At 39.5% G+C, this 21,080-nt stretch overlaps 2 protein-coding genes across 9 annotated transcripts in view; both read right to left on the bottom strand.

Annotated features, from left to right (window-relative positions):
- Window positions 1-2,332: 2,332 nt before the first annotated feature.
- Window positions 2,333-6,779, bottom strand: RPS13 (ribosomal protein S13). Its single transcript, XM_067296064.1, has 6 exons — window positions 6,683-6,779; window positions 6,387-6,435; window positions 4,999-5,077; window positions 3,811-3,980; window positions 3,096-3,196; window positions 2,333-2,410 (listed from the first exon to the last, which is right to left on the bottom strand). The coding sequence occupies exons 1-6, from the start codon at window positions 6,703-6,705 to the stop codon at window positions 2,377-2,379; spliced, it is 456 nt and encodes a 151-aa protein (XP_067152165.1). The 5' UTR covers window positions 6,706-6,779; the 3' UTR covers window positions 2,333-2,376.
- Window positions 6,780-7,477: 698 nt separating this feature from the next.
- PIK3C2A (phosphatidylinositol-4-phosphate 3-kinase catalytic subunit type 2 alpha) overlaps window positions 7,478-21,080 on the bottom strand; it is an 80,820-nt gene continuing 67,217 nt past the window's right edge. For all 8 annotated transcript variants that reach the window (XM_067296057.1, XM_067296058.1, XM_067296055.1 and 5 more), the window contains 11 exons: window positions 20,208-20,344; window positions 19,397-19,566; window positions 18,053-18,209; window positions 17,522-17,631; window positions 16,511-16,718; window positions 14,578-14,702; window positions 14,054-14,171; window positions 13,881-13,962; window positions 11,195-11,304; window positions 10,831-10,956; window positions 7,478-10,203 (listed from right to left, as the gene is read on the bottom strand). In XM_067296057.1, the coding sequence (XP_067152158.1) occupies window positions 10,021-10,203; window positions 10,831-10,956; window positions 11,195-11,304; window positions 13,881-13,962; window positions 14,054-14,171; window positions 14,578-14,702; window positions 16,511-16,718; window positions 17,522-17,631; window positions 18,053-18,209; window positions 19,397-19,566; window positions 20,208-20,344 (1,526 nt within the window). In that variant the 3' untranslated portion in view covers window positions 7,478-10,020. The remainder of the gene's footprint in view (window positions 10,204-10,830; window positions 10,957-11,194; window positions 11,305-13,880; window positions 13,963-14,053; window positions 14,172-14,577; window positions 14,703-16,510; window positions 16,719-17,521; window positions 17,632-18,052; window positions 18,210-19,396; window positions 19,567-20,207; window positions 20,345-21,080) is intronic.

Raw genomic sequence — 21,080 nt, 5'->3', positions numbered from 1 at the left:
ACCCTATCACTGTAACACCCCCCCCCCCCCCTTCTGGCAAGGGCAGCAACTTTCAGCACCACTGGATAGGCAAGATGACGTGAGCATGGTGCAGCCTGCTTTCAGCCCTTCTAACAAGCTAATGTGACACCAGTGCTGGAAGACACAGGGCAGAATGGGCTGAGAGTGAACCACCCCACCAGCACAAAAAACAGGAATTGCAGAAGCTTCAATAGCTTTGTGACTAAAAACATTGTCTCAACTGGTACCACATATATTTAAAATTGTAGTACTACTGTATCATCTGTTCAGCAGCTCAGCCCATCAGCTTTGACACCTGATCTCTAGGTGGCGCTATTTGCAATCGAGAACAACTTTTTTAAACTCCAATGTTTCAAAGTGCCATCTGCTGGCACTTTATTTAGATAGAGCTATTTCTCTTCAGAGCAAAAAGTAGTGCAAGCATCCACACTTTTCAGCTGGTAATACCTCCAAACCCAGTACTTCATGGCAACTTTTCTGTTAATATGATGAAGTAGTTTTCTGCATCTATGTCCCAAAACACTTCATTAATAGATCACTGCAAGTGTGTGGCAGGTAAAAACCAGGAGCACTGAAGCAAAATCACTGGCAAGGACTCTTAAGAAAAGCTATGACTGCATTAAAAGGATCTGGCAATTGTTTCTGTGAAACTTGTATAAAGCTGCTTACGTTCAAGCTCTGCAAGAACTACCCTTCTGCTATCTTCAGGTAGAAGAGGCGTTTTAAGGATTGCCAGCTCTGAAGATCCTCCTCTGTCTCAAGTTTCTAAAACGATACTGAAGCAAAAATTCACATTTCTAAAAACATGACAAGGAAGTCTGTGAACTTATCTGAGCTCAGTTTTGAGCTACCAGCATCATAAACTCTGGAGGTTGTTATTAATAAACTGCAAGAAAAAGCTTAACCCATTTTGCCATGCCAGCTGCAAATGCAGAGGCAAATCCCTTTTTCAACCCATAACCTTCCACAGTTACTTCTGAAAAGACAAAAATGACAGCAAATGTTTTAACAGTGTATAGACGCCAGTAATTACTTTTAAGATGGACCCAGACAGCAGAACTTTAGAAATTTAATTTGAGCTCAGTGCTTTTCTTTTAAAACAGTCTTCATCACAAATTCTATATTTGCTTCATGATCAGGGCAGAAGAATCCTGTTTTTCTGAAAATTAAATCTGGAAGTTACCAGTTTCTGCTGGTTAGAACCTAATGAGGTGCTACTATACTTCACAAAAATGTTAGGTCTAATTTAAATTTACTTACATGCTTTTTAATTTGGCAAAATTTAAGTAGCACACTAAGTAAAGATTGAGGTGCAATAGTCACAGCAGCTCCGTAAGACCTTCTTCATCTGCAATACGCTCCTAAAAAAGGCAAAAGGTGTCAGCCCATTTGCTACATTTCTTCAGCACGAAGATGTGCTGCTATGAAGTCACTACTGTTCAGAACCTGGAGGTACATCATCAGTACTTGTGACTGTACAACAGCCGGTATCCTTTAGCAAAACTACCTCAGTAAAGACACAGCACCTGAAAATAGCTACACTGTTGTATTTACCCAAATTTCAAAGTTCATCCTTAAGACCACTTAAAAATTACACCAGCAATTACTAATACCATCCTATTATGAGAAGGGCTACTAAGGAGGAAAGCAACAGGAGCCCAAGGCCTGGAAAGTTGCCAAGCATTCCCAAAAGGAAGTTCCTTTGAATAGCTGGAACTTAAGAAACGGTAGAAAAAATTATTGCCCAGCCATCCACTGAGCAAGGAGTCCTGATATGATCTGTGGAGCACCAAAGCAGCATAAACACACACCTTGAGGCATGTAGGCTGTTAGAACTGGCTGAGGTCTGCTTAAACTTTTTGGACCTGTTCTGTAAGAACAGCAGATCCACACTACCTGCAACAATTCCACCTACCTTTCCAATTTTGTTTCCCTTTTTCCTCTCCTCTGGCATAATCCTTTGTCCTCCACATTTTCTAAGTTTTCAGCCCTTCCTCCTGTCACTACCATCTTCCCTAGTTCTTTCTGCAGGACACACACAGGGAATGGCCCCATATTACTAAAATATATTTGCTGTGGATGATTAAGTCACTTTTCTTTCTTGAGGCTATCACATCAAAAATCCAGTTTCAGCACACAGACAAACAGTACAGTTGGCCTAGAGTAGTAGGAACAACCACTACCATGATTTGCTACTGAAGGACAGCAATACAGAACAACACTTCATCTCCAGTCCAAGCACTGCCTATCTACATGCAGCTTCCTGAAACTGGCAAGTATTATGCACCAACCATTTAGAGACAACAAAAGCTTAGTTAACGTAAATTTATTCTTTCAGTAAGTCATAGTCAGCTCTTATGCGACCAGGGCAGAAGCTGTTGATGATTCACTAGAAAAAGAGAGAGAGAAAGAGAGGGAGAGAGAGAGAGAGAAAAAATATTAGTTACAGAGGCAGTTTTTCAAACTAGCTGTCACCAAAAATATTGTTTCAGTTCAAAGCTTTAACTACTAATCCTGAGCTTAATCATGACCTGTTTAAAATTTTGTGTGGGACAAAGGAAAGTCACCCTTCCTTTTAAAATACAAGAATGGCATAATTAGGATAACAGAACAAAACAGCATTTTCAAAAATCTGGTTAGTGGCACTTAAGTCTTTTCAGACTAAGAGAAGTTCACTCAGACATCTAAGAGAATTCTCTAATGTTGGCTAAATTTGCCTAGACTTAATTTTTCCCTCAGCTATTGAATCAGCTTTCAATAGATCTTTAAAGCAATATGAAATATAAAGGTACCTGAATGAGACCAGAGACTTCAGTTTGCATTGTTATAAAAATTATCTAAGTGTATAGTTACTTCACCTGGTGAGACAGTATTTTCTAAGTATTGTGACAGTCATTTTAGTCAGCTGTAATTTCTGTGAATGTATCAGTTACTATCTACAAAAGTATCGATTCTTTACTGTCTGCTTTACCTATATGCCTCATCATAACACGTTCTTGACCCTCTAGATAACAACCCCAGCATATCACTTACTAGACCTTTATGAAAGCAATGAAATGGAAGAAAAGACTTACTACTTCCAGTTGGGTGGAAGTACTCTCTTAGTTTTGTAGTAGCGAGCCAACCTATGAATTCTGCTTTCAATCAGAATCAGGCGGAACTTGGCATCTTTATCCTTTAAAAGAAAGTTACATCACAATCAAGCACTACTTTGAGTTCTAGATGATCTACAATTCAGATGAGCTTTGGTAAAGTCTGATATCCACAGCTAGTGCTACAAACTCCATGTTCCCTTTGCCAAAGTCTGATGAGTTTGGTAAATCCAGAATAAAACTAGAAATATGTGGTTTAAGCAGCGTTTTTAAGACGGAGAATTACAAAGTCAGTTCTCCCTTTCCAAAAAGTTCCTCCAAGCCCTAATTTTACTCAAATGTGGCCATTAACAGGACCTGCACTAAGAGTCTTGGCTTTGTTAACAGAGTGGCTCATCACTTTTCTCTTGCCTCTTTTCCCAGCTACAAAACAGAAAAATACCTGATTTCTCTATAAAACTGAGTTCTTTAATTAAAAAGTACCCACAAAACCCTAGACAGCATTAAAGATTAGAAAGTATTTAAATTGAATGATATCAAAATAGGACAGATACAGCCGGGGGGGCTTTCTCCTCATGTGCACACATTATTAGGAATAGCTGCATAAAGTTTATTTTAAAAATTGGATCCAACAAAAGTTAAAGAAACTATTGTATTATGTGAGAAAGTGAAAGTTTCTAGTTAAATTAGCACTCACCTTTCTGTTTCTCTCAAGATGCTTGCGAACAGCAACAGCTTTCTTGATCAAGTGATAAAGATCTTCTGGAAGGTCTGGGGCCAGTCCCTTCGATTTAAGGATTCTCAAAATTTTGTTGCCAGTAACAAAGCGAACCTGGGCAACACCATGGGAATCCCTCAGGATCACACCTGAAACAAACATTTACAACTCACACTGGGAAAAAAAAAATCCCCCACAAACAACTCCTATCTCTTATTGTTGTAAAGTTTCATAAGATAGCCAAGAAAAGTTTTCTCTAAATATTGGTTAAACCTTTCACTTCACTACAGAGCATTTAACAGACAACTGACTCATCCATCACGTTCAGGCAAGTAACATAGTAAGAACTAAAATATCAGTCAGTAGGACTTATTAAAATTAGGTATTGGGAGAAAAAAGATTTTATACACTACCTAAGATTTAAATTTTTGTCAGACACAGCTTGTGTTTGCTCCATTAGAATGTTTTACTAGGGAACTCTTTAGTTACAGTTTACAGCAAAAATCAAACTAGAAAAGAATGTTTTCAAATGCAACACTACAGGTCACTCTTAAAGCACCTAAAATAAAGAATTTACTCAACCATATAGACCACTAATATTCTCAGAACAACTATGCAAGGAAAAGAAAATTCTTTCATGCAATACATAACTACACCACAGAACTCGCTACCACATAAAGCACACACACATACTTAAGTGGAACTTTAAAGGGGTCCAAGCCACTGAGAACTAATTCATTAGGTAGCTGTACAGTAAGCTCCTAAACCTAGGGTAGCTGATATTTGAGAAGTTTTTCCTCTGAGAAACAGGGCAAAATAAACTTCCCCATAATACCTATTAGTGGCCATTCTTAAGGACGGGTTATAAGATTAAACAGATGCTTCATGCTTTCTGCTTGAAAAGAACAACTTAATTAGAAGAACAGGGGACCAGAGTTTCTTAAAAGAGAATGGTACAATAATTTCCAGCATCTTTATCAACTACAGATCTTGCAAGAATGGGAACTGCTACATTGCCAGAGGTATCCACACAGTGAATAAATATGTACAATCACAAAACGAGTATTTCCTTCACATGTTGTTTTACACAGTTTGAGGGAACAGTTGACATATTATAGTCAGGAAAAAGTATTTTGCCTCCCTTTGGGAGTTATTCAGAAACCTTACCAATTTGTGAGGGAGTCAGGCCTTTTTTAGCCAGCTTGTAGATCTGTTCCTTTACATCATCAGAAGTAAGCTTCAGCCACTAAAGAAAAAAAACGAACAAACTGATAAACATTGTTTAATACAGAAGCACAGGCTGGCTATATGAAAACCTTTTATAAGTGCTGGAAGTAGATGCTTTATAATGCTTGAGAGAACAATCTAGAACTTCTAATGATATTTTTGAGTTGAGAAACTTTCTTGGATAGTATGAATCCATAGTGCTAGTTAAACATGGGGTAGGGTGGGGGTGTGGGGGGTGTGCATGGAAGAAAGTCCCTGCTTAAAACACCAAATATAGCCTCCAACTAGGTGCTTTGTTTTATCCTTAGCTGATGATCTAAAAATAAGACAAAGGGATCTCTACTCAGGTAGACCTATGCCTTTTCTGTTACTCCTATGTTAAATTGTGCTGACAGAGACATTGCTTCCACGATTATTAAGAGAAAGACAGCACCAACAAGCTAGAAAATCCACAGCTATCAATAAGCTAGAAAAGCTTCTTAAATTGCTTTGGAACTAGAAAAATAAAAGTGAAGATGTATTTAAAAGTACTCTGTAAACTACATCTCAAAACAGAACACAAATAAAACCAAGCAGATAACAGGGTTTTTCAAAAAAGCAGAATCATTTGAGCATCCTAATCTGTATTAAATATTTTAGCCACTGATAGCACTTGAAGGTAGCTTCATATTATTTTACTTTTGGTTATGTCTATGTAGATTAATTTCATGTTTCTGTTTAACTATTTTTCAGTGTGTTTCTCCATGCATACCATAAACTGACCTTTCTGCCCACAGACAGATTCTCCAAGAAACAGTCTTGCAAAGCAAGCTAAATTAAGGTGCTACTGGTTCAGCCAATAGATAGGCCCCTTAAGTGAAATTAATTTGCCCCCTGAAAAGTACACACTGAAATTACTAAAGTTAGGGCTCTGACTAGCAAATACTGTTACAGACACAGCTAAGAAAACTGTGGGTCTATTCCACAAAGACAAACCAAACTCAAATGTGAAGGTGACAACTTAATCTCTAAAAATCATCAATACACAATAATTTAAATCATGTTCTCCAAAAATAGGATGCACAAAGAGAAAAACAGACTTTTCCCCCCAATGAGTCAGCCAGCCAGCAAATAATACTTGCTTTTCCAGTATCTTAAAATCCATAAGGTTAAGCAACATTTAGTAACTGCTGTTACCACTCTGTATTTCAGAATAATGTCACAGCTGTTCTCTTCGTATTGCTTTCTCTTCACGGGCACTGCCAGGCTGCGCCCGGAGAACCGGAGTTCGCTGAGAGCCCTACTACAGCCACCCGGGGCCGCCAAGCGCGCCGGGGGCAGCCACTTACCGTAGGCACGCTGCGTCGGTAGGGCAAGGCTGACTGGGACAAGCCCTTTCTGCGAAGAAAAAAGAGAGAACGACAGGCTGAGAGGAGCCGGGCGAGGCCGCCCGCTACGCACGGGTCCTGAGGGGCCGCGTCCAGGCCTCCTGACGCCCGGCAAACGGCGACCCGGCCCGACGCCCTCGCCTCAGCACCGCGCCTGCTCCCCACCCCCGCGCGGCGGCCCCAGCAGCCCCCAGGGCCGCTCACCGCCCGCCCGCGGCGCCCCCAAGCGCCCGCCCCAGCCCCGCGGCGGCACTCACCCGGGTGCGTGCATGCGGCCCATGATGGCGGCGGCAAAGAGGGAGAGCTCGGCGAGGCAACACCCTCCTTGCTCCCGCTTCCGCCGGAAAGGGCGCCGCTGCGCCCAGCCCCGCCTCGCGCCCCCGCGCCGGCCAATCAGAAGCGCCGCCCTGCCCCAGCTCCGCCCGGCATGCACCGCGCGGCCGCCCGCCGCGGGGAGGGAAGAGAGGGGGCGCGCGTGCGCGGCCGTTGGCGCCGCCGGGCCGCTGAGGGGGGCGCGCGTGCGCGGCCGTTGGCGCCGCCGGGCCGCTGAGGGGGGAAACAGCAGCGGGCCCCTGGGAAGTGAAGAACAACACGCTTTCATTTTTTAATGGCAGAATAGTGTTTAATGTACTTACAGGACAGTTACGGAGTCACATTTACAGTACAGGGGCCTTATTGTACATCTTTATTAACTAGTCATTTAATTAAAATATTTGGTTCTTACAGATATATAGACAAAGGGAGGCAAACAAGTTGCTCTCAGTGAACCTATAGCACTACCTAGTCACAGTGTCCGAGTAAAGAGCACAAGGAGGGCCTAGGGAACGCTGCTTGTGTAACACACGCATTGTGCAAATACCAGGAAAGTCCCAGTGGAAAATTGACCATACTGGAGTCCTAGAAAGAGCAGTCCCTTAAGGCAAGTACTGAGATTTCTACGCAACCTTCTTTTTTTTAAAAATAGAGCAAAGAACTTTTTATCAGAGATCACACATGCTTCCAGATACAGGTACCTGTAGCTCATAAAAAGGCAGTAATAAAAATTTCAGTGCAAAGGTCTAGGTTAGGTTTAATAAAGAAAACGAGTAAGTCTTAGAGCAAGCAGTTACTCTCAAATATCAAAACAAAGGCTGGAGAGACAAGTGTATTTCTGGCTGCGGGTCACATGTTGCATATATATATATTTTTTTAAGTAAACAAGATATAAAAAGCTGTTAAACTACATTTTCAAACAAATTAGTGTACCGGCAACTTCCATCCCAGCTTAGTATCTTCCTTTTGCCCCCCCCCCTTTTTTTTTGTATGTAATACATTAAAAGGTTATTGGAACACAATCAGTTTTTTTCTTAATTGATTGAAAACAGTGCAAAGAGGTGCAAGCTTGGTGCTGTTCCTCTACTTCTGAGGAGGGGCCAAGGCCAGATCCCATATGCAAAATAAAAATCGTGATCACAAAAAGCTTTAGCCAGTGAATATTTTGCAAAAGGAAGAGAAAGGCACAAAATGAGTTAAGAAGATTGTTAAATCAGAAGTCAGGACAAGTGCTAACAATAATACAGTACTATACATTTTCTTACCAGAGTCCAGACAACTGTTAAAACTGAAAATCATTTTTTAAAATGATTTTAGTTTTTTTATTTGTATTTTGTGCTGTAAGACACTGTGCTTTAATAGCAAACTGCAAAAAGGCAGTACATATTGCTTTAATTTTATTTCACAATGGAACGTTTCACAAAAACAGTAGTCTACTTTCCTGTGTTTAAGTAACTTGCGATTCTGATGATGGAATGGAGTAAATCTCAAAAGCATCAAGTGAGCAGGAAATATATCTAGTTAGTCATATAGTATATTATTTACATGCTATATACTAAATGAAAAATATGCAGAAGATAGTTCATAGAACTGGGATTCTGGATTTTATTAGTGCCCATTAGTAGCAACCCAGTTTCTAACATTCGAGATATTCTTAGCTTTTTAATCATACCTTACCCAAGAAATTGGACTGTGAATATTTTAGGCACCAAGAGATTCAAGTCTACTTCTGTCTTCTGTATTGAAGGGACACTGGTCAGTAGCAGGGGAAGGAAATCAGATTATGAAAAAGCTTTTTAGTGTTGGGCAAGAAGACTTGCCTGTACTGTATCAGTGTTCATCATTCCATATTTTAAATTTCATTCCAGTGATAGTGCTGATAGTCTGTCACCCTTTCTCAAAACATGTTTCAGATCTAGCACTAAACAAAAATGTGCAATTTAACTCTAGCTTTGTCTAGACAGAATATGCCCATATTAAAAACTGAGTAAGCTGAACAACAAGGCTATCCTTGTAGTGCAGAAAAACACCCACTTAAGTAACCAGTGGTATTAATGGGAGGGAGTAGTTAACATTTATATTCCATTGTCAGAATTTATTTCAAATTTAAGGCTGCTTGAGAGAGAAACTGTTACTGTGAACTGTAGAAAAACAAGTGACCAAGTTCCTCTCCCAAAGCACTGTTAATGCAACTCATGCCTGACCTGCAGTTTATTCAGTAGTTGCGCTTTTTTTTTTTTTTTTTAAACTGGAAGCCATCATTGACCTGGAGGGTGCACATAAATAATTTAGGTGCGATACAACTTTGGATTTTGCGTTTGAATCTGTTCCACATTTACTCACTGCAGTATTTAAGTTCTAAAAATTTAAAAACATGGTTTCAAAACATCGGAAAGCAGCACACATTCAGCCAGTCTTCGTTCACTTTTGCAGATCATGGGTAGAAGATAGGGCAGAAGGAATTCACATAAGTTTCACTAGTTATGAAGATCAGTTTAAGTGATGTTATTTGGAAATAACACATTTCTCTGGAAAAGACTTCCGGTAGGACCTGCAAGTTATTGAATGTGAGAACACTTCCCCTTTTTAAGGAGCTGAAAGAGTTAACATACATATTTAAATACTAGAAATGAGGTACAAGAGAAGCATCTGAGTTATAAGGCACCATTATTTACAACTTCCATTATTGGCACTCACTCCAATAACTTTTAGAGAAGCATGAATCTGGGATCAAATGCAATGCCAAGGAATTTTTCCAGCCCTTCAACCTTCATTTCTACAGGTGTGAAACCACCAATATTTTACCTATTGCTGCTTCTGTGATGCCTAGTTAATAGTGGGAATGTAATCCTGAAAAATACACATTTTCTTTGATATTCTCCATCATCATGCCATGGATGACATAATACAGGGAGCAGAAAAATTATAAACCAAAAATCCACTACATCCACAGGCCTAAGTTCATGATGAAGCTGTGGTGGTTTAACCAACCAGCATGGTCAGACTGTTAATTTGACTCTTTCATGGATGGTTTAAAAACCCTTCCTTTACCCGCAACTATTAAGAAACATTTACATTAATGCTTTGATAACATTGCATAAGCATAAACCAGAAATGGTTTTCTAGAAATCCTCCAAATTAGGCTACATGAAGGTTGGTCCAACATATCTGTTGAAATGCAGTCTCTCTTATTTTAAGATGTACAAGTTATTTTCAAGTAAGATGATGCACAAAGCACTGGTGAATACAATTGGTCTGTTCTTACTCAGGTGTAGAAATTAGTTCACAGATAGGGTACAGCAGTTAGTTGATACCAATTAACAGTCTCTTTGCTTAAGTTGAAGTCCTTTAGTGAGAGTGTAATTCCACCCAAGAAAAAGTTCTCGCGTAATGATTCTGCACTGAGCACACTTAACTGAAGTTCTCTCTGTTTCAGTGTCTCCATGCTGTATCCACTGTACACAAGCTAGAAAGTAAAAAGTTAAGATTTTTTGGTTATCCAAGTGAAGTTGCACAGATTGCCCTTTTTCTGACTGCCTAGCCACTGACAAATTTAAGCATTGCTTATCAACTGCATGTTATGCCCATCCAGTAAGTCTGCTTTTCAGAGGCTGGGCTGAAGCACGTGCTTATTTGATTTGGTGCTCTGAATGCTAAACTGTTTAAAAGGGACAGAATTTTTAGTTGGGAAGTACTGTTTACATGACAGGACTTTTGAATTTATTCTTCTCCCCATTAATTCAGAGCAACTGGGAATATAGAGTTATCCACACTGGCCAAGTTATGAATGGAGGGGAAGGGGGGGAACTGGGGAGGGAAAAAAATAAAAAGAAATCACTTTTAAGATTCCTCTCCTTCTCCCCATCACTCCTCTTAAAGAGAGTCTGAGATATTTCTGCTTACTTGCTTCCTTACAGTAAGATTACATAATCAGATTATTTATTTTTAAATAACAGAGCCTAAAGTTTGTGAAACAAGTATATTTTCTCTTCATATACATTTAAAGATTTTTTTAGACAAATTTTTATTATGTTTTAGAATACAAGATTATATCAGACCATAGGGAGTTGTTACATATTAAATTTTAACTTGCCATTTCATTGAAAGTTGGATTTCTTGTCTTTCGGGAGATTTTGGTTTTGCGTTTAGATGTTTTATGTGTATCTGGAAGTAAGTATGTTTTTACATAGGGATTTGGATCAGCACCATCTTCTGTAACCTACAATGAAAAAACAAGACAAATTAGAAAACTAATTAGTGCACATCCATTTGAAGATCCTTTTTCAAATTCTTAGTTATTACCACAAAGCTAACCAAAATCAGCAGTTGATTAAATTAGCAGTTGGAAAAATTAAATTTGGAGGAAGACAGATGTTTCCATCATTACTGCATCAATCTAAGTAAAGGTCACTCAAAACAGAAGAGTTTTTGGCACCGAGCTCAGTACCTCAACTCACCAGATCTTTGATATGCATCACCATGATAAATAGAGTGCTATTTCTATATGATATGGATAGCTTCACTTCTCCTCCCACTTTGCCCGAGGTAGGGCTTGATGGACTTGTATCTGGAAAAAGAACAACAACAACAAAAAAAACCCACAAATGCACCATTATTTCCCCACAATATTTGTATTCTACAAGTTTTCCTCAGTACTACATTGACTAATTGCATGGGGGGTGGGGGGGAAGGCAAGGCTTAGGTCCAATTCATTTGTTCCTGATTTTATTTATTTTTATTTTTTTCAAATTCACCCTCCCCAAGATGGCAAGGTTTCAGAAAAATTTTTGCATTCGAAGAACCAACTTGGAGGTTTAGAGTAAAAGCCTTAATAATTTTTCAAGTTATAAGGAAACCTAAGTGATCTCAAATAGAGTCCTAGAGGGAAGGGGCAGGGGGGTCCAAAAAAGCTGGTTGATTTTCCAGGGTCACCTCCTCCAAGCTCAAGAACAGTCCATCCCGTTGATTAGAAAGTCAAGCAGAGGTGGCAGGAGACCTGCATGAATGAACAAGGAGCTCCTGGCAAAACTCAAATATAAAAAGGAAGTACACAGAAGATGGAAGCAGTGACAGGTAACATGGGAGGAATATAGGGACTCTATCCAAGCATGCAGGGATGGGCCTAGGAAGGCCAAAACCCATCTGAAGTTCAATCTGGCAAGGGACATCAAGGACAACAAGAAGGGCTAAGGACAACAGTAGCAAAGGGAAGACTAGGAGAAATGCAGGCCCGCTGCTGAAGTGGGCAGGGGCCCTGGTGACACAGGACACAGAAAAGGCTAAGGTCCTGAATGCCTCCTTTGACTCAGTCTTTACCAGTAAGACCAGCTCTCAGGATCCCAGGCCCCAGAGACCTGGGGGAGGTCTGGAGAAAGGAAAATCCTCCCTTGGTGGAAGAGGATCAGGTTAGGGAATACTTAAGGAAACCAGACGTACACAAGTCCACAGGCCCTGATGGGATGCACTCACAAGTGCTGAGGGAGCGGGCCAATGTCTCTGCTAGGCCACTCTCAATCATCTTTGAAAGGTCATGGAGATCAGGAGAGGTGCCTGAGGACCGGAAGAAAAGCAATGTCACTCCAGTCTTCAAAAAGGAGGACCTAGGGAACTACAGGCCAGTCAGCCTCAGCTCAATCCCTGGAAAGGTGATGGAGCAGCTCATCCTGAACACCATTTCCAGGCACATGAAGGACTAGAAGGTGATCAGGAGTAGTCAGCATGGATTCAAAGGGGAAATCATGCTTAACCAACCTGAAACCCTTCCAGGACAGAACGGCTGGCTGGGTAGAGGAGGGGAGAGCAGTGGGTGTTGTCTCACTTGACTTCAAGGCTTTCGACACTGTTCCCCATAACATCCTCATAGGCAAGCTGAGGAGGTACGGGCCAGATGAACCAACAGTGAGGTGGATTGAGAACTGGCTGAATGGCAGAGCTCAGAGAGTTGTGCTCAGTGGCACAAAGTCTAGTTGGAGGCCAGTAACTAGCTGTGTCCCCCAGGGGTCAGTACTGGGTCCAGTCTTGTTCAACTTCTTCATTAATGACCTGGATGATGGGACAGAGTGCTCCCTCAGCAAGTTTGCTGATGATACAAAACTGGGAGGAGTGGCTGATACGCCAGAGGGCTGTGCTGCCATTCAGAGAGACCTGGACAGGCTGGAGAGGTGGGCAGAGAGGAACCTCCTGAAGTTCAACAAAGGCAAGTGCAGGGTCCTGCACCTGGGGAGGAATAACCCCATGCACCAGTACAGGTTGGGGGTTGACCTGCTGAAAAGCAGCTCTGCGGAGAAGGACCTGGGAGTGCTGGTGGACACCAAGTTAAGCATGAGGCAGCAATGTGCCCTTGTGGCCAAGAAGGCCAATGGTATCCTGGGGTGCATGAGGAAGAGTGTTGCCAGCAGGTCAAGGGAGGTGATTGTCCCCCTCTACTCAGCCCTGGTGAGGCCGCATCTGAGTACTGTGTCCAGTTCTGGGCTCCCCAATACAGGAGAGACATGGAGCTACTGGAGCGAGTCCAGCGAAGGGCTGCTAAGATGATGAAGGGACTGGAGCATCTCTCATGTGAGCAAAGGCTGAGAGAGCTGGGCCCGTTCAGCCTGGAGAAGAGAAGAGTGAGGGGGGGATCTTATCAATGTGCATAAGTATCTGAAGGGAGGGTGTAGAGGGGATGGGGCCAGACTGTTTTCAGTGGTGCCCAGCAACCGGATGAGAGGCAACGGGCACAAACTGCAACACAGGAAGCTCCGTCTGCATCTAAAGGAAAAGCTTTTACTGTGAGGGTGACAGAGCACTGGAACAGGTTGCTCAGAGAGGTTGTGGAGTCTCCATCCTTGGAGATATTCAAAAGCCATTTGGACGTGGTCCTGAGCAGCCTGCTCTAGGTGATGCTGCTTGAGCAGGGGGTTTGGACTAGGTGATCTCCAGAGGTCCTTTCCAACCTCAATTGTTTTGTGGTATTATTGCAATTTTATGTTTTTATCTCCTTGAAGCTGTATGCAGACAGATATTTAGGGGAAAAAATACAGGTGCAAGTTTTCAGTGAGGAAAAGCTAGAGTTAATTAAGAGATTTTTTTTTAAATCACATTGCAAAGGTGTTATACTACAGTCATCCAGTTTATAGACATCACCCCCAAAAAGTTACTTACCTGTAGGTCTGGCTATTCCATCTATTCCTTCCACTTTGTCATCACGAAGTAAAGGATGGAAAAAAGTATAAACAAGATCACACTAAATTTGGAAGAAAGGTTACATGTTAGTTTGAGTGTTAACAAGCACTAAAATTTGAAAGCTTTCATTGGATTTGCTTATTTAAACTCACTTCTGTCACCTCTGAAGTACTGTTCATCAGACTCTGTATATAGCTGTTGAGCTCCACTTTTCTTTTAGCTGCTACATCTTTTATATGGGTTCTTCCCAGAACCATCTTATTAGGAAAGCTACAAGGAAAGAACAAGATGTACTTTTCAGTTAACTTCTCTGAAGTAAGTATATTTAGATTTCACCACAATTTCTATCTAGAAATGCTGACATCCATTTCTGTTGTCAATCACAAGTGGAACCACAGCACACTAACATGCAATGCCATTACAGAAAAGTGAGAAAACATTTATAGATAGTTGTTGTAAATGATACCACACTCTAAAGACACTGAGTTGCTCCTCTGGTGCTTCTCCTTAAAACAATGCACTTTTCCCCTTTCATATCTTAATTGCTAACTTTCAGGAGTAGTCTGGCCTTCAGCAGTTTTGCCTCCTCCTTATTTCACACAGTTTCTTCTTCCACCCAGCTGGGGTTACTTTTGCTGCTTTTATTGAAATATTTATTACTGAGTTAGGAACATACCCTGGTAGTTTCCAGAGAGGAAAGAGAATACCAAGTTTGTTGTGGAGCTCCTGGAACTCATCAAATGTCCGGAAGACAAATGTTGGTTCAACTTGTCCTTCTCTCAGAACTCTCACTACATAGACCTGTCAAAAACACAGAAAAGATACTAGTAGTAGCAATATTATAGGAACTGACTTGATTCAAATTTTTCTTAACAGTTAGTTCTTTCTACTACTGCGATCCTTCTCTTGCATATGTTTCCCAGTAACAATATTTGCATTTTATAGTAAAATCACAAACAACCCTACTGTGGTACAAAGTAACATAAATGGTCTTCCTATACTGTAGATTCACATCTGGCAACAGGATAAAGTTAGTTAAGGCTAAGCTGTCAGTATTCTCCCTTTGAAGCTTGAGTAGAGGTTCATACTTTATATCAGGTGTACAATATTTTAATACACCAGTGCAGAATGACATCTAGACCTACATCTGTGTGGCTAGAACTCCCATGAAATTTTTCGGGTCCAGACTGCAGGGTAAACTAATGCCCAATTTTCTCAGTCTAATTCTCTCAAGATTCTAAAGGATTCCACTTTTAAAGCAATAATTTGGTGGGCAGACGCTATACAAAAATTAATTTGACAAAAGACTGGGAATACACTGGTCATCCACATTACTATGAAAGGGAAAACAAAATTTTCTGTGCATTCTCTCAACTATGTTCAGCGGACTCATATGGGTAGATGAGTTAAATGTGTATTTACAAAAAAGTGTGCAACTAGGAAGAGGCTTAAGACCTAGACAGCAGGTTACATCATCTTATAGAATCCTGAAAGATAAAAGCCAGCTTTGACTTAGACCAGGAACGGTCAAGTACACTTGCAGTACAGTGCCAGAATCAAAGAAAAAGCTTTGTACTTGATCATTCTTGAGCTTCATTCTACCTTACCTAGCTGACGTCTGTTAGATTTAAGTCATTCACAGCAAATGCAACTTGGAAAGAGATGTACGTTATCAGAAGTCAATACATCTCACTTAATCTGAGGAAATCGTAACTTGAGCTGACTATTCTAGGCCAGCAAACAGCAATAGAGAAATGAAAACAATCTGGAAGTCAGATAATTTCATATCTGCATAGGCATAAGAATTTCAGTACAAGTCTTCAAGTACAACCCAGGCCTATCAAAATCCTGCCAGGAGAGTCTAATGTTTGCTGCCTCTAGCAAGACTGACTGGGAGAGTAGGTGCATTAATACAGGAAAAGATGCTTCTACCCAAGAGGATCAAATACAACCTTTAATGAAAGGTCCTAAGAAAGAAAGTGTTTGATTTATGACTCCATTCAGAAAGGAGCCATCACAAAGAAGAATGCTACGTCAAACATGACTCAAATCTGAATTTTTTTTAAATCTTCTCAGCCAATACTACTTGCACACTTTCTGCTTCCTTCTAGATCCTTTTCGAGAAGTGTCTTCATTTTGAAGAATATTCTTGGATGCTGAATGTATCAATCTGTACTCTAGTGCTCTGTTCTTCTTCAGGAAGGAAGCAAGCAGGTCCATTCCCAGTAAGATCTTGGTTTAGATTATGGTGTCTTGTTTTTAGTTTCAAGTCATCCACAGTGGGACTCAGCTTTGGGTATCAACACTGGTGTGGGTGTCTAGGCTACCATTACAGTCAATACAGTCAATGGACTCTAGAAAACTCTTCAGCTCATCCTAAAGCTGACATAACTGCTTAATATCTATGGCTGTATTTATTAAATCTCTGACAATAAAGGGGACCTAGATGCCTCCCTCACAGGTACCTAACTTAAGGTTAAGCAAAGCGAGTCCTAGCCCTGGACTAATCCTCTGTGACTAGGTACTGAACTCATGGTAAGGAGAATGTGTCTTCTTGGAAGAAAATGCACAGTATTTTTGCTGAATGGAAACAGATACCACATACTTACATAATGTTTATCTGGATTATACCTCTTCTGATAGGTAAACACAGATACTTGTTTGATTCGTCCATCTTGTTTGAGAGAGTATGTTTTAGCAGAAAATGAGAGGATGGGTTCATCATTAGAAGGCAGACCTGAGAAACGCAGCTGAGCCAAGTTGTGAATGAAGAAATTAAACTTTGTGGCAACACTTCCCAGACTGGATTCGATCAACCTGCAAAAGGAAAAATAATTTCAAGTACTAGAGCACATGTCAGAACACGTAACTATTCTGTCAGTGAATCAGGTTTTTAGGTCTTCAAGAAAAATAAAAAAAACAAGTCCTTAGTGATGGAGAAACATTGACTATTTAACTAAAATTGATCAATGGGCTATATAAGTAGTATCATACCAGCATTTAATAGGAGATTCAGCACCCAAATTTTGGAATGAGTTTTTGTCTAAGTGAAAGCTTTCCAAAGTTAGCAAAAAAGCCTATGGATACTCGTGCAGTTTCCCCCACATATTTAACAGAAGTACAGTAACTCATTTTGTAACATATAGCAATAACCCAGTTAGACTATATACATACACCCATTTGCTGTATTTGATTGTCTCCCCTTCCCTTCCAATGTGCAAACTGCAGCACGCAAAAACTCTTGAAAGAGAAAACTTTTTTACACTGCATGCATTACAAAGATCCCATCATACAGGTTGCTATTAAGCCATTTAAGATGTATTCAAAATGCAAGTCTCAAGCAGCAGAACAGAATCATCTACTTTCAGTATTTCAAACAATTTTTCACATGAGATTGCTCTTACAGGCAGCTAAGTATTTTAGCATAAACATTAATCTTATTTGAAATTGATTTACTTAGTTCACTGTATAATCATAAAATATTAATCAGTTGTCCAATGTAACTATTCAACCTCTACAGACATGTTTGTGAGCATCCCTAGTATATTTATCACAGCAAAGAACTCCCATTAAAGGATGATGCAGTTGGATATTTTAGTACTCTTTCACTTATCTAGTACCTCGTAAAGAAAATTGTAGCTTCTGCATCTGTTGTTTGGGGTTGGAGAGCATCCTGGACATACTTCAAGTCCTGAACTCCACTTAGTTCTGGTAACCCTGAAGAAAGCATCTATAGGAAATAGAAATAACAACTTTAATGTTACCGGTATCATTTTACTTGGAAATAATTAAAACCCTTAGGCCTCAAATTGATTTGAGCCTTGACTAAATTGCTAAACACTAACAGTGATAGCCAACAATTACAATCAGTAGTTACTACCACCACCATTTCTGCAGAGTTAGTTAAAAGTAGTTAACAAAAAGGCTTTGCAGTATAAGTTGTGCTATTGTCTTAGTTATCTCTCCGGTAACAACTAAGTAGTAGCTAGAATTTTTAAGATCCAAATACAACTTTCTTCAAAAGTTCATTTAATATTTCTGGCTTTTAACAGCATGCATTAAAAGCCTCTGCAGCATAAAAAGCATACACCTTAATTCAAGTTTATATCACAGATCTATCAAGTTTCAACTGAATTTAATATAATGATTACCAGTGAAAGCAGGTTAAGGAAGAGGTTTGCATGTTTTCTTATTAAGTTGTAAGCTTGACAACAGAGATCCACAAACAACTGAAAGCGAATCGTGGGTTTTTCACCACCATTAATGACATAAGCCATATCTGACGTTAGCACAAAAGGAGCCCGATCCCTGTTTGAAAATGCAGAATTTGTATGTTAATGATATTGTCTATCCACTTCCTGTCATTCACCCCAGTGTCCCCCTGCCATGCTATCAAATAATCCATTAATGGCATTTTACTTCTGGGGGTTGGATTCAGCTGCTTTTACATTTTTTAGGCTGGATTCAGCTGCTTAGTGCTACCCCAGATTCCCTAAAGTACCCAAAACATTCGCATGATACTGGACCTACAGGAGATCTCCTAGAGCAACACTTGGAGGCCAAGTTAGCCTCGAATGCCTTAAATGATACTATACATCTATGTTTAGGTAAATAAATTCCATCCCTCACCTCCAAAAGCCACAGCACACAAACAAATGTAATGAATGTACCAAATATACATATACTTACAACAAACGTAATGAGTACCTGGCTAAAATGCAATTTCTCTATCTTGGATATAGATCATCTTCCCCTACTCAGAGGGGGAAGAAATACAAACTGGCTGCTTACTCATTTCTATAATGCTGCCATCCACTATTGTTTTATGAGCCAATTTCCATTTATTTATAAAGCATGCAAATGACAATTTCTGGCATTCAATTTCTCATTCATTGATAGAGTTTACATAACCAGCATGCAATGCATAATTGCATGAACATAACTAAAACAGAGAAGTTACACTACAATTTTAACCAATAACCCTGGATAAGTATGACCAAGTTCTGAGTTAGCAGCAAGGCAAAAAAAGCCACACACCTACGCACAGACACTTGTCCTGTACCAAAATACTTGGATTTCATAACTATTGAAAGAAAAATCAGAGCTTGTTTAGCCCTGAAAGTGAAGGAATGCTTTTCTTTCCAAAGAAAAGCACAAATATGCATGCAGTTTAGAAGCATCCCAGTTAAGTAATGTTCAGGTAATCAAATACCTAAGTTTATTTGAAACCTATACTGATGTACTAAAAACAGTTCCAGCGTTAAGAACATGGAAACAGAAAGATGCAACTGCCAGATTTCACCACCACAAAGAGCTAGAGCCTTTTCAAAAATAATTCTACACAGGTAAAGTTGTAATGGATTCAGGAAACCAGATGGTTAAATTGAGAAATACTGGCTTCACACCAAGAACACCACTTAATAGGAATTTAAATGTTAATGATTATTAAGAAAAATAGACTTGAAATCTCTACATTACTTAACTACAGAAAATACCTTTTAAAGCTACCAAACATTTGTGCATGACCCAAAAATTTTCCAAAGTCAATGTGAAACATATGCCCTGTGTTTCGAAGCATTATATTATCATTGTGACGGTCACAAATTCCCAGTACATAGGTAGCTACACAGCATCCTGCACAAGAGTAAATGAAGTTTTCTGAAGCCTGGGAGGGAAAAGAAAGAAAGAAAAAAAAGGGTGAATTGAGACTATATTTCACAGGAAAACACTCATGCATTCATAGTTCAATCCTGATAAGGGTACAACTCAAGCTAGACAAGATAGCTCCTAAAAATTGCCTTTTTCCAGATGACGTTCTTTGAATAGCCTGCTTTGCAAAACTTTGCTTTTCTTTTAAAGGTGAAAGAGAAAATAGGAGATGAAGACAAATCATAAAAGACAGAGAGAAGAAATAAGCAAGCAGAGAAAAGGCTACAGGACATTTATTTCCCAGAGTGTTGTATCCAGAAGAAAATGTTTTACTTCTAGCATTGGGTGTACTGGCATGAAAGGGGACCATTGCTCCTAAACCACAAACAAGAGCAAAAGCCATTCCTCCCTGTGTTAAATTCAAAGTAAGTTTTCTATATCCAATAAAAACTCCAGAAATTAATCTTGAGAATTCATCTAACAGACTACTTTGCAGTTGTACAAAGAATTTTCATTTACTCTTTCTGAAGTGTCGGAAGACAAAATTAAGTTTCCTAAAGATTTATGAAGAACTGGAGCAAGAATTGCATTCTTTCATAAAATGATATTTATCCCTTTTAAGGGCTCTTCAACAAGAACAACATTGAAAAAAGTTACCTTTTCATATTCCTCCTCTGTAGGATTATACTTTCGCAACCATTCTGCCAGAGGTTTGTCTTTAAAAGAACCTGTCACTCCATATTCTACTTGAATTTTCCTAAGTGTATCTGAAGCAGGAACAAGCTCCACCATGCCTTTATGAAAAATATAAAGTGTATTTACCATCCCTTTCAGTTCAAATGTTAATTTACACTGTATTTTCACTATATGATTAAAATTCTCTTGACAATAATATATCTTCTAACTTAAAACTGACTTCTTTCAAAACCCAGGTAGCTGTAAAAATAGTTCTATTAGTTTACTAAGCATTTCAGACCATCTTACAAAGCAGGACATGAAACACATAATAGAACCAAATTAAGCTTACTTTACTGCAATCAGTCGCAGTTGCTAGAATGCATATATAAAATCATACTTTGACTCAAAGCATTACATAAATGCTTTGGGTATAATTAATAGCTATAAAATATTCTGATACCAATATTCCTCATGCATGAACACTAAGTAATCTAGTAGCTTTAACTGCTGTAAAGTAAAAGGGATCAGATTGTTGCGCTAGAAACAAGGCAGAGTGGGCTTCTCATGTAGCATCATGCGGGAGAGGCCTACTAAAAATATTTGTATAGTTTAATCAAAAAAGGAAATACTTTGATTAACATAATTTTACTTCCATCTTGTAAGAGTTACTACAGGCAAATCCGTAATAAACTTTTTCTGTTTTTCTCTTTAATCCTTCAAGTATTTTAGGAATACTTGCAGCAGCAGCAAAGTAACATGCTACGTAATCAAATCACAGTTCAAAGTAGGAAGAAATGCCATTCATTCCTCTAAAAAAGCAAAAGTTTTACATAAATTGACTCTTTTCTGTTA

The sequence above is a fragment of the Apteryx mantelli genome, chromosome 4, assembly GCF_036417845.1.
Source record: "Apteryx mantelli isolate bAptMan1 chromosome 4, bAptMan1.hap1, whole genome shotgun sequence".
Lineage (NCBI taxonomy): Eukaryota > Metazoa > Chordata > Aves > Apterygiformes > Apterygidae > Apteryx > Apteryx mantelli.
Note: the sequence above shows the minus strand (reverse complement) of the source record. Positions and strands in the feature narration are given on the sequence as shown.